Source organism: Chinchilla lanigera, unplaced genomic scaffold (assembly GCF_000276665.1).
Source record: "Chinchilla lanigera isolate Chin_1 unplaced genomic scaffold, ChiLan1.0 scaffold00037, whole genome shotgun sequence".
Classification (NCBI taxonomy): domain Eukaryota; kingdom Metazoa; phylum Chordata; class Mammalia; order Rodentia; family Chinchillidae; genus Chinchilla; species Chinchilla lanigera.
The window spans coordinates 21428761-21445042 of NW_004955438.1; the positions used below are offsets into that span (position 1 = coordinate 21428761).

Below are 16282 nucleotides of genomic sequence, written 5' to 3' on the forward strand. Positions count from 1 at the left end.
AAAAAAAAAAAAAAAAAAAAAAAAAAAAATCAACACACACAAATCACAGCAGCAGTGAGTACTTTCAAAGTGGAACTTAAAAAATGCCATTTACAATGGAATGAATAAAATCAAATCCTTAGGAATTATCTAACTAAAGAAGTATAAAGCATGTCCACTGGGGAGTATAAACTATCACTGGAAGGTGTAAGTGGACAGACATCCCATGTCCACGGACTGAAGGTATAGTACTTTCAGACAGACACTTCTCCAAACTAGTCTAGAGACTGGGTACCATCTCCATCAAAATCCCAGCTGCCTTATTTTCAGAAATAAAATAGCTGACCCCAAAACTCACAGAGCAACGCAAAGGGCCCAGAGCCGGCGAGGGAAGCAGAGCGAGCGTGTTCCGTCCGGCCCGGATGCCGGGAGGCGGGTGTTACCATTGTGTACTGCAGACGCGGGGAGGGAAAATGTAAAAGATAAAAAAAATGCCAAGCGCCGGGGAGAGCAAACAGTCGTGATAAAAACCAGCGCTGGAGGCCTCTGGTTTTCTAACTTGGAATTTACGTCAAAGCTGTAATAATCAGAGCTGGGTGGTGCAGCCACGAAGATAGACACAGAGGAGTGGAACAGACTGAGTGTCTGGAATGAAACCTCCACATACGTTAATTCACCTTCAGTAAGATGTCAAGAAGATTCGGTAGAGAAGGACAGTCTTCTCAAACATGGTGCTGGGACAACTGGACAGCCACATGCAAAAAAACCCCACTATAACAAAACAAACAAAAAAAAACAAAAAAAAGAAAGAAAAAAGTTGGAGTCCTACCTCACGCATACACAAAAACTAACTCAAAAATACCAGCCATCTAAACATAAGAGCTAGAACCATAAAACCCTTAGGAGAAAACACAGGTACAAATCTTTATGATCTTGTCTTAGGCAATAGTTTCTGAGATACCAAAAGAACAAGCAACCAAAAAAACCCCAACAAACAACATTAAGACTTTTGTAGCCGGGGTCGTGGCGCATGCCCGTAATCCCAGCACTTGGGAGGCTGAGGCAGGAGGATCACTGAGTTCGAGGCCAGCCTGGGCTACAAAGTGAGCTCAAGGCCAGCCTAAACTGCATAGCGAGACCCTGTCTCAAAGAAAAAACCAAAAAAACAAAAAAAACTTCTGTACTCAAACATGCTATCAATAAAGTAGAAAAAAAAAACGCTAAATAATAGGAGCAAATATTTGCAAGTCGTATACCGGTAAAAAAAACCAGTATACAAAATAAAGAACTACTATTTTTAAAAATTAAAATAACCCAATTAAAAAGTGGACAAAAGGGCCAGAGATATAGGTCAGTGGTACAAGCACCTGCCTGGCAAGTACAAGGTCCTAAGTTCGATTCCTGGTACACCCCCCACAAACAAAACGGGCAAAGGACCTCATCAGCTCTCCAAAGATACGAAAAACAGGCAATAAGCACACGAAAGGCCGATTACCACCCCTGGGCACCAAGGACATACACCCAGCCACGGTGGGGCTCTGCTTAACCTGCACTAGCACGGCTAGAAAACAAGACTGGGAGCAGCTGGGCTCCGGACACCGCTGGGCGTGGAGTGATCCGTTACCACGAGAGCAGCCTGTCAGTCCCGCAGTCAGGCGCAGACCTGTGCGAGCCGCCCCCTGCGCTCCAGGCGTGCGCTTGGCGCTGGAGGCCCAGGTCTGCAGCAAACCCGCAGAGCGCGCTGAACGTCCGCAGCAGCACGGCGGAGCCAGGGAACGGGCACACGGATGCGGGGACACTCCGTGGGACGTCATTTGCCGTGGAAAAGAACAGTGACGCGCACAAGAGCCTCACCCACAGCACAGGAGTGCACCCAAACCACTGGGTCCGGACTTGCAGCGCAATCGTCAACACTGAGGCCCTCCCCACTTTAAAACAGGCTACATGTCTGACGGGAGGGCCAGCGACCTGGGAACCCGACAGAGGTCTCCAGTCACTCTGCTCTCGGCTCCTCACCTCAGCACCGGCCAGGTCGACACCACGCGAAAGCCTGAAGCCCCGGGCCGTGCTTTCGATGCGGCAGGTGGGGCACTGGGCAAAGCGATGCTCAACTCCACACCCCCACAAAACCCAGGCCTGGGGTGGCCTGGGGGCACTGATCATTCACCCTGCCCCGCCCAGCTGGCCTGACGGGACCCGGCCCAGCCCCTCTGCACGCAAGAGCCAGGGTGACAGCTGGGGTGAGTCTGCCGGAGTTCACGCGGGCCGCACACTCCCCCTTGCTAATAACCTGGAGACCTGCAGGTCGGCCTCAGCACGGCGGGGCCGCCGCCAGCTCCTCAGCCGCGCGCCGCGGCCTCCAGTTGCTCACTGGCGGTTCCCCAGTACCCGCTCCGCTTGGATGGCGCTTCTCAAGCTCTGGGCAGTGGCGTCTTTGAGGTCCTCCTTCCTCTCCGCACGCTCGCCCTTCTCCTTCCGCTGCCCCGCGCCTCCCCTCCATCCGGATCCCCAGGACCTTCCCGCCTTCACCTAGGCAGACCCTGCCTCAGGCTGGGGCACTGGCTCCCCACAGCCCTTGCCGCAGACTTTGGACACCCGCTCGCTCAGCCAGGCGGCCGCACCTCTCAGCACTAACGAGCTCCGCACTGAGGCGTCTCAATCTCGCCCGCTCTCCCCCGCTCTCCCACGACAGCCGTGCAGACACCTCTCACTCCCCACCCTGCCCCGGGGCTCCCAGCCTCAGCCCCTAGCCAGACCCCTTCAGAACGCCCCCAGGTCCCCCGTTGATCAAGGCGTCATCCCCAACAGCCTTTGACCCGACCCACTCGCCAAGACCTTGGCCACTTCCCCAGTGTACGTGGAAGTCCATGCGTGGGCAGCCAGCACCTGGTTTGCAGGTAGAAGCTCGTCCCAGGCCCCCTCAGGCACCAGGTGCCCTATCTGGACACGAAGCCAGCACCGCAAGGCTCCCCAGACCACCTCGCAGCGGACAGGACTCACCCAGCGCGGGTCCCGCCTCTTCCTCGCTCCCTTCTAGACCGCAGCCCTTGCACCCATCATCCTGGCCCCCCGCACCCCGACACCGAGCCAAGATGCTGCTGCCCCTTTCCTGGGGGCCCCGTCTCCCCAGCTGTCTCACCCCCTGAACAACTGCTCGCAGCGGCCGTCACTTAGGCTGCCCGAGGCCTCCCGCAGCACACAGCCCTCACTGTGCCTGCCCCCCTGCTTGATTTGCGGCCTCCACCGGGAGCCAGGCTGCCTGGCCTTGCCCTACAGGTTCTCGGACAGCTGCTGGTCCTTCGTGTCGAACAAACATTCTTTCTCCCAGCCTCAGCTTTGCTCCCCGAAACATCCAGGGACTTCTGGCTCCAGGACACCTTTGCTGAGTTCACTCCAACCAGCCCAGATGCTTCATCGCCTGCTTCTGCTTTCTGTTCATCCAGCCCGCACGTTATCTGTTCAGTGAGCGCCCTTCCCAACAAAGGTCAAGAAATACAGTGCCTGCTGCTGACGCCTGGCCAGCCCAAGTACATCAGCCCAGCCTTCTCTGCCCAGTGGCTGCCCACAGGGCCAACCTCAGCTTCTGACTGTGGGGGAGTAACTAATGGGCAAGTTGTGACACCCAGCTGAACTGAATCAGCGTGCTGGGTGTGGAGGGCCCATCTGAGGACTGCTGTCTAGAGCATAAATGGAGAACTGGAGGGGAAGATGGTGCTCTGTTGATTCTCCTGGGAAAGCTTGTCACACACGAACTCAGCTGTTCTCACTGTCAGAGGGGCTCCAGACCTTGCTGTCGCTGAGGATGGCTGCGGTTCTTTTTGGGTGCCTCTGGTCCTTACTTTGACCTTCCTGGCTCCAGCACAGCTCCCTCAGCCTGCTGGCACAGGTCCTTTATCCCGCTGGTGCAGACTTTCTAACTTCCACCACTTAGCTTTGCCTTGGGCCTTCCCAGTTCAGATCCTTGAAACAGACTTGCAGGAGACATTGCCATGGGCTCCAGGCCGCCAGCTGGACTCCTGCAGGACACTGCCGGACCCAGGCCCTCAGCTGGATTCTCTCGCTCTCGAGTGTGTGGACAGATCTCCTGCACTCTTTTGCATGTGACTCTTTGGGTGAATATTACAAAATAAGCCTATAATTTATGTGTCCTGTATTTAATCTTTTCTCTAGTAAAACCCCGGCCACAACACAGACCAAGACCAAGCGTAGTTCACGCCCTGGGGCACAAAGGGACCTGCCCCTGCCCAGAACTCCACCCCGACAGCCCTGTGTCGGCCTTGCCTGACCCAAGTCCCCGCCCCTTCCCCATGTCTCCACCCGCTCTCTATGAACTCACCGACCTGCGGGCCTAAACCGGCTCGCTGGCTGCTGGTGTGCTCCCGGACCACTGAGGCCTTCTCCCCAGTGGCGACCTGCATTCTTCTGAGCCTCGTAATTATGAAGCCCATGAAGTCTGCCTCCCGTACAATACACTCCTGGCCAGAGCTGTTCAGCCTCTGCAACAGGAAACCCTGTGCAAGCCTGAGATGGGCTGTGACCCTTGAAGACGCAGAGACCTGGTCCTGAGCCGAGTGGGCCCCGCACCGCCACATGCCCTGTCACACCTGCCAACCCTCCCCTGGAAGACAGAGCTGCTTCTGGTACCTCGGGGCCAGCGGCCCCTCAGGTCTTCGTCTCAAATGAAGCCTGTCCTTGCGTTTCTCTCTCCTATTTTTATAATGCTGGCCATCTGCAGGCCAAGGTGTGTTCTGAGCTTACTCAAGCACCCTCAGAAAACTTAAAACTTAGGGCCCGGGATACAGTTTAGTGGCATAAGTGCCTGCCTGGCAAGCACAAGGTCCTGAGTTTAATTCCCGGTACCGAAAAAAGAAAAAGAAAACTTAAAACTTAATGTGAAATAAAGTAGACTCATCGGGAAAACCCCAGTTAGATGAGGAGTGCCTGCACCAACGTTCACTACAACACGCAGGAGCCTTGAACACACAAAGCAGAGGACGCCGGAAGCTGGCGCACAGGCCACACTGAGTCCCTCCCAGCAGACCCCTGGGCAGGCAGACCCACAGCACAGTGGCTGCCGCCAGTGCTGGCGGAGGCAGAAAAGGGGGTGACTAAGGCGACGGCGTTTCTTTTCGGGCTCTGGAATTAGCAAGCTGTCAAAGTTGAACGTCTTTGTGAATACACTAAGAGCCAATGAGTTGTACACATTTAAAAAGGTGAGGTTTCCATGAAATAAATCTCAAAGAAAAGACTAAGTGGGCTGACAGGGCCCGGCTCTGTCCGCTGGTTGAATGTACAGCGGTCAGGAAGAACGTGGAGTTCTGTCCTGGAGGCACTGCCGAGACCGCCGAGGGTAAGCAGGGCAGAAGGATCTGAGATCAGACCACAGACTGCACCCACAGCCCGGAGGCAGGCCTGCCGACACCAGCCGTCTCCGGGGTGGGAGAAGCAGCAGGCCGTTTGGAACCTGCCCATTTCTTGATGTGATCAGCACGGAATTCATGGTCTGAGGCGGGAATACTCTGCTCCCTGTGCCCTTAGGTTCGTTTCTCTTTCGCTAGTTTACCAGGGGGCCAGTACAATAGGAGGAAGGCAGCACATAATTTCAGGAAGCCTGCTGCTTAGGCGTGGGAAACATTCAGCTTGGCCTTCGGTTTCTTTTGTTTTCGCAACCTTTTATAATTTACACGGTGTGACCTGGCCTGAAGCTCATCTGCTATGACCCTGACCTCCACCTTGTGAGGTGGGCAGTGTGCAAAAGAATACACAAGCGGACGGGCCTGGGAGTGAGGGCACCAGCGCGACCTCGTGAGCTCCTGGCAGCACAGGAGGTGGCCCGGTCTTCCCGGGGCTGGGTCCCACCCTGCCTGGGTGCAGCACGCGGAAGAGGAGCGCCGGCCTCGTGATTCCGAGGCGCAGAGCAGGGCCGACCTGTGTGAGAAGAAGATGCCTCTGCGCAGGAAGCGGTGCGGTCTCTGGTTGGTCGCTCTCTCGATCCGGTTTATCAGCTCCTTGTCAATTTTACTGCTTCCGAACTGAACTGGAAAAGAAGGTGGAAAACAGAAGAGGTGACCTTCTCAGAAGGTGGCAGTGCTGGTGACAGATACCACCGCACAGAGGGAAAGACTCGTGCTCCCTGGACATATTCTTCTTATTACTGTTATTGGTTTTTTTGAGACAAGGTCTCACTATGTAGCTCAGGCTGGCCTTGAACTTACTTTGTGGCCCAGGCTGGCTTCGAGCCCTGACAATCCTCCTGCCTCAGCCTCCCAAGTGCTGGGATCACAGGTGTGTGCCACCATCCCGGCTCTCCCTGAACAATCTTAATGGCTCAGATCTCTTTAGGTCTTCTGCATCACAGGTGACTGTGAAGAAGCCATCGCGTGGGATGGGGCCAGAACCGTGTGGGCAGAGGCTGGCAAGGGGGAAGGAGAACGAAGCTGGGGTCCAGTGGGAAGGAAGGACCGCGTATGGGTGCTGTTACGGCGTGGCGGACACGGGTACCCGTTATGTACCGTGCATTTCAAACAGCTAGGAGAAGGACTCGGAATGCTGTCATCACAGAGAAATGAGACGGTCGGAGGTGACGAACACACGAGCACCCTGACCGGGCACCGCACAAGGTGCACAACTACGGGAGGGGACCACGCTGTGTCTCGCCAAGGAAAACCCTGCACGCCAACTGCAAATGCATTTTACATGTGTGAAAAGAACCTTGCACACACACACACACACACGGAGTCCACTCGAGGGCGCTGCCCCTGAAGCCGAGGCTGTCCCGGGGAGGCGGCGGCTACCTATGAGCTTGTCGTAGTCGATGCCCTTCGCGCTGCTCGTCCGCACCGTCCACGGGTCCACAAAGTCCTCGCCGTCCTCGGGGCCGCTCTTGCCCCTGGGCGCCAGGCTCCCCGGGGGGCACTCAGGGCTGTAATCCTCCCCCACCAGGGCTTTGTAGCTCATCTTTAACGACAGCAGCAGCTTCACTGCGGAGTCGATTTCATCCTGAAGAAAGAAACGCAGGCGAAAGTAAGAGACGAGCGACGCCCAGCACCTGCTGGTGGCGGCGGCCTGGGCTGAGTGCGCTCACACCCGGCCCGTCCAGCCCCGGGACAGCCGGTGAGGTAGGCGTGCTGGGACTGCGCTGCTGGCCCGAGCCCCCAAGCCCTGCTGCCCTTGGACACGCAGGAAGCCACGGCTCAAACGTGCTGTACTCTGACGTCTCCCTCCGGCGCCACGCACGACTACCACGAGCACCACGGGACAGCGGGGCGACACAGGCTCCACCAGCGCGATGCCCAGGTTAACATCCTGCAGGTTTCCCCACACCACCGACACTGCGGAGCCCTCGTGACAGACAGCTCTTTTACCTGAGTCTCCGACTTCTACCGGGGACTTGTTTTCTGGTCCCACACAGGGCGGGATGATATTTATGAAACCTCAACAACGATGCCACCAAGGACATGAACGGCACTGAAAACCAGCGTCAGGGAATCAGGTACAGTCAGGGGAATACGCAGGCGCCAGGAGGTGTTCCACTGCATCTCTGGAGTCTCGTCAAGCTGTCTCGTGTGCGCGCACCATGGCTACTTAGCGAAAAGCGAGGACAGACTGCATCCCCAGAATGCGGCAAATCTGAGACGCGCCTCTCCTAGGCGCCCCCTGGCCGCCCGAGCCTGCACGTAGGCCAGCAGGCCCATCGAACCCACCAGTCACGCTGCGCCGGCGGCTCCGGCCCGGTAACGGGTCCAGCCGCACAGGTCACAAGAGAAGAATATGCACAGCCCAGCCTGCCTGCCAGGGAAATGCAAACATTTCCACTCAGACCCACACAGAGCGTATGACAAACCGCGCTTCCCGAGGGAGAGCACCACGCACCACCCTCATCTGGAGGGAGGCGTGCCATTGGGCAGGGGTCTGGGCCGCGGGGGTCGTGATGCTGGGTGGTCAGCGCCTCAAACGACCGGAATGTCTGCCATCTGTCACCAAAGTGAGTTTGAACTGTGGACTGCATGGCCGACCTGTGGATGCCCGCAACTGTGAGGTAAGGTGTCTGCCAGGGAGACAGGTGCGGACGCCCGCACCGGGGCTCCGGGTTTGCAAGGAAGCAAATGCCCAGCAAGTGTGAGCTGCGAGTCACCTGGGGCAGACGCGTGGGCTCTGAAGTGCCCCGCTGTCAGTGCCCTCCGGCCAGCAGCTGCGCTGACATTTCACACTCGTCTGGTCCCACTCTGCTTGCAACTGGGAGGCTCTGCAAGGGTCTAGCACTCAACCACTGTCCCCGCTCGGGGACCACCTGAACCCCGGAGCGGCGGCAACAGGTGGTCAGACCCGCCCTGCCTGTCTCCTTGTCCTCAGTCTCACCCGGACAGGACACCGAGAGGAGCTCAGAGCCTGGTGGTGTCACACACAGCCCGCGCCAGGCAGCAGCCTCTGGGCAGCAGGAGCCAGGGCAGGGGCCAAGGGGGCTGAGCGGGCTTCCAAGAGCTGCTGTGCTGGCCCGAGGTGGGGTGCGGGTCACACAGGGCAGTGACCAGTCGGGGCTGCTGCCCGGGGCGCCAGACTCCTGTGTGAACCGTGTCTGACTACACACAAGCCAGGCTTTTCTTTTTCTCCCTGAACTGGGAGAACTCAGAGCCTTTGCACTAAACTATGTATCCCCAGCCCCGCACACCCTTTCATATTTTCAAATAAAGTCTTGCTAAATTGCCTACACAGGGCTTGACCTTAATGATCCCCCTGCCTCAGCCTCCCAGAGTGCTGAGATTACAGGCCTGGACCGCCATGCCCGGCTAAGCCCTTTTTTGGACTTACTCAGACGGGGCACACCCCCTGCCACTGTCTCCCTCAGCACCCCTGGATTGTAAGAGATGGCCTCAGACACAGAGCCCCGGCCAGCTGGGCAGGCACAGCGGTGCCCTTGAGTGCCGCCCGCTTGGTGGCTTGAGGACTTTGCAGAGCGCCTGGGTCTCCTAAGCAGTGACTGTCTAGAGCATCAGGAGCGTCCTTCACTGAAGACACACTTCGAGGCCAGGCACCGAGAGCCTTCTGCAGCTGTTGTCGTCTCACTCTGCTCCGACCTCGCCAGCGGAGGACACACCCAGACGTTACTCTGAGAAGCGCTTACTGCTTGGGATCCCGGGAAGGGCGCTGCCCCCTGGTTGGCCCCCAAGGTTGGTGCGGTGGCAGCAGGAGGACACAGGTGCTCCCTGGGGAGATCTGCTAAGTGCCCCGCCACCCTGGCCTGCAGGGACGAAGCAGGCAGCCTGGGGGCACACTCACCCACTACACAGAGCACAGATCTGCGGATAATAATAAAGCCTCCCAGCTTGCCCTCAAGGGAAAAGAAAAGCACTTGCTGATTACACTAATGACCAGAACTGTCGGCATTATGAATTAGTAACTAAAAACATTCACTACCTTTCTTTGAAATTTAATGTTAAATGGACCCCCCCCCCCCGCAAAAAAAAGTCACCAGTAAGTCCCCCAAAATGGGCTTATAAATAAATGATCAACAAGTTGGGCACAGTGGCACCCACTTGTAATTCCAGCACTCTGGGAGGCTGAGGCAGGAGGACTGCTGCAGCCTGGGTCACACTGCGGAGTGCTCTACAGCCTTCTCATTAGGTCATACCCCCCCCGCCCTTTCATTAGTATCGTCATCAACATTTTTGAGATAGGGTCTTACCAGTAATCTAGTCTGGCCTTGAATTTGCAATCTTCCTGCCTTGGCCTCCTGAGTAGGTGGGAGCACTATGCCCAGTTCACCTTAAATTTTTGTTTTAAGCCTGGTGTGGTGGCACACACCTGTAATCCTAGCACTCGGGAGGCAGAGGCAGGAGGATCATTATAAGTCTGAGACCAGCCTGGGCTACAAAGTGAGCTCAAGGCCAGCCTGAACTGCATAGCAAGACCCTGTCACAAAAAGACAAAAAAAAATTTTTTTTTTTTTTTTTTTTTTTAGATGGGTGTGGTGGCACACGCCTGTAATTCCAGCACTCAGGAGGCTGAGACAGGAGGATCGCCATGAGTTCTTGGCCAGTCTGGGCTACAAGATGAGCTCAAGGCCAGGTTGAACTGCATAATGAAACGCCATCTCAAACAAAACATAACAACCTTTCTGTTTTAAAACAAGCTTGTCTGACACTGCCAACGGTGTAAGCGTGTTCAGGCACGGCAGAGTATTGTGAAGGGCTTTAATGCAATGTGTCCTTTCCCGTATATACATATATGTATGTATAGGTATATATATTTGTACGTTTTATAACGTGGTTTTTATGTAAGCATTCACTGTACCTTTTGATCTACACTTACTGCTCAACTGTTTAAGGCAGTTTCTGTCCAATAAAACCATGACTGTGTCTGCATGCCCCTTATTCACCCAATCTGGCCCGGTGAGGTTCCCGGCTCTTCCCCAAAGTCAAAACCACCACGAAAGATAAATGCTTTGAGTGGACTCAGGACATCCAGGCCAGTATGGCAGCACAGCTAGTGGCACTCACAGAAGAGGATTTCCTGAATGGCATCAGAAGTGGCCAGAACTGTGGATAAGTGTGTTCAAAGTAAAGGGGAATATCTGGAGGGGGATTAATTAACGGCAATGTATCCTTTATTATAATAAATTTTTAGAAGTTAAAAAAATAAAAAAATAAACAGACAAAAACTTAGTCTAGGCTGGGAGTGGTGGTGCACATCTGTAATCCTGGCACTTGGGAGGCTGAGGCAAGAGGATCGCCAGAGTTTGAGGCCAGCGTGGCCTGCACAGTGAGTTCAAGCTCAGCCTGAACCATGCAGTGAGACCCTGTCTCAAAAAAAACCAAAAAACAAAACGAAGATCAGACTGACCAAATTCCTCAAACCTACGGCAGCAACACTACAGGGACCCTTCAGAGAGGCACAGTGGGACCGTGACATCAGCGCAGAGCCCTGCAGGGAAAGACGTTAGCGAGCACGAGGGTCTGGGGGTGAGAATGACAGGAAGACGAAGGCTGTGGGAGGGCTGGAAATGAGGAGACGCAGCCTGGAGACAAGCCAAGGAGAGCAGGAACGGAGAGCAAAGCAACGCAAAACGGGGCAGAATCAGAGAAGTCTGAATGAAAAAGTCTGCAGGGAGGAAAGAGGCAGAAGCACCCAGAGAGGGACGGGCCCTCCGAGAGGCGGAGCTCGGAGCCCTCAGCCCCGAAGTTCCCAAGAGCAGAGCCTGAGGCGTCCGGCTGCTGCCGAGCTCCCTCTCTTCTCAGCAAGCAGGAGTAACTCCAGAGTAACGACACAAAGCCTAGTGCAGGAGACACGCAAACCAGGGCCGGCGGCGAGGCTCGGAGCAGAGCGCGTGCCTAGCGAGTACCAGGCCCGGCTCTCATGCCCAGCAGCTGAAAGAACACACACAAAAATGAACACAGGCATAAGCGAGTGACACACTGACTTCTCTCGTCGAGCTCGGGTTTATGCACTGCGCTTTTAGACGCCCGGCAGCACGCGGGGCAGCACTTCCACCAGCACTGCCACTACCACGTGGGTACCGCATTACCCGACAGGTGACAGAGGCTGCGATGCCAGCGGGTGACGGGGACCGTCCAGCTCTGTTCAGTCTGACGGGACCACGGTCACGTAGGCAATCGTCAGCCTGAAACACTGCCCCGAGGCGTGTGGCTGTCCTTCACCTCGAGCGTGCAGCACAGCCGGGCCCACAGAAGCTGAGGCAGGCATCCCCCGGGGAGAAGCGGTGCCGGCAGGCAAGGGGAGCTGCAGGCACAGCCGCGACAGCACAGTACCTACGACCCGGCCACCGCCCGCGGCTGGGGACACGAGTAGCTGTGAAACCACAAGCGCCTTGTCTCCACAGCGAAAGCCCTGAGCTTGAAAACCGACAGGGAGGAAGCAGCACGGTCCTTAGCGACGTGCAGGGTGTGGGCCTGAAGATTGGCTACAGGAAGGGACTGCTGGAGCGCGTGTCAGGAGCAGCAGGGGACAGGAGGGCCCTGGCCCTCGGGCTCCGTACCCGATTCGGTCCCTCAGGTTCGAACCAAACCAAACCCTGGGTGTGTCTCGGTCAAGCAAACGTCATGTCGCTCCTTGTACAGGCCCTGGGGCCCAGTCCTCCTGGGACACAAGGGATGTTAAAACTCTCAAAGGCTTTCAGAACCACCCGCACTTTCGACTGCACGAACCAGAACGGTGACAACTCAGAACTGTAACTAAGCCACTCCGCCACTGGGGAGTAAGGACGACGCAGGCCCGCGGGCACAGGAAAGCGACCCAAGCCACCTACTTTTGGCGCCTTCTTGTCCTTGAGGGACCGCACGCGCTCCCCCTGGCTCACTATGCTGTTGAACAGCTGCAGGGGCGAGTCGAAGGGCTGGCTGCGGGGCTCGTCCGCCATCCTGAGGTCCGAGGACTCGCTCCGAGGTCAGGACAGCTGCGGGCGAGAGAGGGAGGGGAGATGAACGGACCGGGCAGCTGCTCTGGGCCCCGCCTGTGCGCACCCGCACAGGCTGAGGCGAGGGCAGGAAGGGAAACGGGTGAGGCAGCGCGCAGACGCCGGCAGAAACGGGGCCGCGAAGAGAAGGGAGGCCAGGAGGAGACGAGACACCGCTGCTGAGCCCCGAGGACCGGATCGCGGAGGCGGATCTGGGGGACCATGGGCACCAGCAGCGCTGCCCCGTCCTGAGCCCGGACGCCGCGGCTGTGCAGACAGAGCCTCGTTGGGCCGGAGACCTTTGGCAAACGGCCAACCACGCTTGCTCTCAATGCCCGGGGGCCTTGTGGGCGCAGTGAGCCGACCTGCCCAGCGAACGGCCCCTGCTCCGCTCAGGGCCGCCACCTCCGAGTCACAGGCGAGGCACAGCGGGGTAAAAGACTGGCGGGGCACGGCACGCACCGAGTACTGAGCCGGGAGAGAAGCCCCCTCTCAACCACCGCCCGGCCATCGGCTGGACTCGGAACCCGACGCGCGAACGCGGGTGGAGCTTGCTCCTGCTCACTCTCTGGGCACGTACTTGTCGGAAGGGTGTGTGAATTTTAGTGACACCCACCTTCACATAAGTCAATCATCACACCGAAACCAGGTGGACAGCAGCCAGTTTCTGAGACTGCAGTTCCCAGGAAGGGAAGTTGAAAGAGAAACTGGCTGGGACGGCGGAGTGCCCAGTCTGGGGGGCTGCGGGGAGACGGAATGCAGAAGGAACCGCTGCGAGCCGGCCAGGGAGGAGCCCCGACTCCCCGAACTCTCCCTAACCCCTCCTCCCCCAGCTCGAACAGAACCAGTGAGTACGAGCACATCCACAGGCTACACGCTGCCCCAGACCGCACTCCCCCGGCTGGGCGTGACAGCGTCCGCCTCCCCTGGGCCTGCGCCCTGGAGCCAACCAAGGCGGTCGCTCTGCCCTGTGATCGCCGAGCGCCCCTTCGACTTGGGTAAGGCACGCACACCGCCTCTCAGGGGTCAGCAGAATCAGCTGCCAGGCCCGTCCGCCTGTGCACTGCTGGTGCCAGGCCAGGGCCGGACGGTGCGTCTCAGAAATCACTTCGCCCAGCTTCCTGCACAAGGCCGGGTCTTTTCGCAGATTTTTGAGTGCTTGTTCTGGTTGAAGGGAGCTCCCTGTCTGGACTTCACTCTCTCATGTAACACGGTGACACCGCGCTGAGACTTCCAGAGGTCCAGCAGAGCCAGGCAGGTCTGCCGGGGTCTCTTCCAGGCCCAATATCCCGTCTGCCTTCTTCACCCCATGCAGAGCCCCGGCCCTCATGCTGGTCAGGCCTCTGGCCTTGCCTCTGGCCTACCCCGCCTTCCAAGAAGGAAGCAATGGGCACTGGTCTCTGAGTAGAGCCCAAGGAATTATCTTTACAAATTCCCAGGAAAAGTGCCCGGTGGAATGAGCCCGCGACAGCCGCCTCCCTCGCTGCATGGGGGCCGGCGGGAGACGCGTCCCGGGGAAGAGCTCTCAGAAGAGGGACACGGTGATCGGGTCAGCCGGAGGGAGGAGCGGATGAGGTCTCCCTGCTCTCATGATCACAAGATGTTCGCTCAGGGCGTGGGAGCCACCCACGCTGTTTTAAGTGTGTGCGGGCTATGTGCACGCACGCGCATCTGATGCAACTTCTTGAGCAAACACTTAGGAGAGGTCAGGGCCAAGGAGAAGACAACAGCTTCCCCACTTTACACACTCGGCTGTTCACCCCGTTTCCTCCGAGTCCCTCAACCCCAGCGGATCCAGCCCACACCCTCCCCTCCCTGTCAGCTTTTATTTAGTATTATTTCTTGTACCAGGGCACGACTCAAGATCTCTGCACTAGGCTACATCCCCACACAGGGTCTGGCGAAGTTGCTCAGGCTGGGATCAAAGTTACGCTCTTCCTGCCTCAGCCTCCCAAGTGCTCTGATTACAGAAATGTGCACCACCTGCCGTGCCCAGCTTGTTAGCTAGCTTTAGAATTCAGTTTATTTTCAGCCTGGACTTCAGGAGCCCTGAACCTACATCAAAACATGTATGTACACTGGTATGTGGACAGTTTTAAGTGGAGTATAGAGACGTCCTATCTTTTCAAAGGGGCGTGAGATGTCAGAAAGATAAGGAGCATCGTAGCAAGTGTGTACCGCCAAAACTCCTCAGGGAGCACTAAGCACTAAGGAAAGCCTACTTAATCTGTTTTAAGGAATACTACACTCTGGGGGCTGGGGCTACACTCAGAGGCACAGGCACCTGCCTGGCAAGTGCAAGGTCCTGAGTTCGATTCCCGGTACCGACCACCCACCTCATACTACACTATGAAAGAGGAAAGTGGAAGTGTCACCATGAAGTCATCCAGTTTCCTCTAAGCCACAGGACTAGGAGGAAAAGGTAAAAGTGTCTCTGCACAGCCGGTCACACAGACCTTTGAAGACAAAACTGCACAAGCTCTTGAATACCCAGCTTCCCCTTTCAGGAGCTCAAACCTTAGGCTGCCCATTGTTCTGGCTGGGCATGCCAGGCGCTCACAGAAACTGGCTCCAGTACGGGCAAGGAACGGAGACTGGGGCAGCGCTGACATCATCACAAATCTGACACCCCAGGGAAAGGCAGCTTCGATACTGCCTCCTTGGGAGCAGCTGCCCGGGAAAGTTCTGGGTGCCAGGAGGTTCGGCTGGGGCCTCAGAGCGCGGCTGCTGACGGGTGTGGGCAGGCACGCTCCCAGAGGACAAGAAAATGCCCTCTGCAGAGCAGCCAGTTTTTTTTTTTTTTTTTTTTTTTGGCTTTTTGAGACAGGGTCTTGCTGTGTAGTTCAGGCTGGCTTTGAACTCATTCCATAGCCCATGCTGGCCTCGAACTCTCAGCAACCCTCCTGTCTCAGCCTCCCAAGTGCTGGGATTACGGGTGTGCACCACCTTGACCGGCTGCAGCCAGTTCTTTATTCCCCAGATTTTCGAACAGGTATGTTCTACTTTCCTTTTAACGCTAAAACGAAAGGTTATCGTCTCCTCCCCTCCAATGGATGAAATGAACATTATCTTAAAGGCAGAGGAGAAATTTTTTATGAGGGCCAACACAAGCTAGTGGGTATCACAAGGACCACGCAAGTTCAGATACCGACCATTCCGGGAGGCTGGAGTGAAAAATACACTCTCTCTATTCCCACACAGAAGCAGGAACCAGCCGAAATTGGGGGTGAAGTACTATGCACAATATCCTCACCCTGCGGGAGACAACCCCTCATCCTCCAAGCCGAGGTTCCAGCACTTTGGAGAAAGGCTCAAGCTAAGAACAAGCTGGAAGCCGGGCAGAGGGGCGGTACGTACCCAGGCGGTGGGAGACGCGCGCGGCTGGGGTGCAGGCTGGCGCCGGACACTCCGCTCCCTCCGGGCAGTCGGGCAGCTCAGAAGCCCCCGGCCGGCCGGCAGCGGGCTTTAATACTCTCCCCTCTTCCTTTCGGTTTCCTTTTCAGGGCAGGCTTCTGCTTCCCCGGCTCACTCCACCCCTGCGGGCTCCGTGCACTTGCGCTTCTTAGAAACCACCCAGATTCCCATCAACATTCCAGCCTCCTGACCCACCTCCCCTGCAGCCACGTGCTGCACGGGTTTCTGAGAAATCAAGCCGGTTCCGCGCAGCACCCGGGCCCGGGGACCCACCTTCTCCACGGCCGGGCCAATCAGGGGCGGCCCGGGGCCAGGACACCCTCGGGAGAGGGCAGCGATTGCCCGTTGCATCAGCCACGCGGGGCCGGGCCGGGTCCCCACCCTCTTCCTCCGGCCCGCACCCTGGGCATCGGGCCCGCGCGCAGTGCAGGCAACGGCGGGGCGGAACAGGCAGCGGGGCACCTCCCGCGGCCGCCGCGT

General features: G+C 57.2%; 1 protein-coding gene across 4 annotated transcripts in view; it reads right to left on the reverse strand.

The window, feature by feature from the left end:
• The window catches only part of Wars (tryptophanyl-tRNA synthetase), a 30540-nt gene that overhangs the window by 13883 nt on the left and 375 nt on the right, over positions 1 to 16282 (reverse strand). Inside the window, exons 1-4 of one of the 4 annotated variants that reach the window (XM_005390433.2) lie at positions 15746 to 16024; positions 12242 to 12388; positions 6774 to 6978; positions 5908 to 6016 (exon numbers count right to left, since the gene is read on the reverse strand). In XM_005390433.2, coding sequence (XP_005390490.1) covers positions 5908 to 6016; positions 6774 to 6978; positions 12242 to 12352 — 425 coding nt within the window. In that variant the 5' untranslated portion in view covers positions 12353 to 12388; positions 15746 to 16024. Of the gene's footprint in view, positions 1 to 5907; positions 6017 to 6773; positions 6979 to 12241; positions 12389 to 15745; positions 16025 to 16282 lie in introns of those variants that run through there. The other 3 variants (XM_005390434.1, XM_013517225.1, XM_005390436.2) reach the window with 3 other exon arrangements.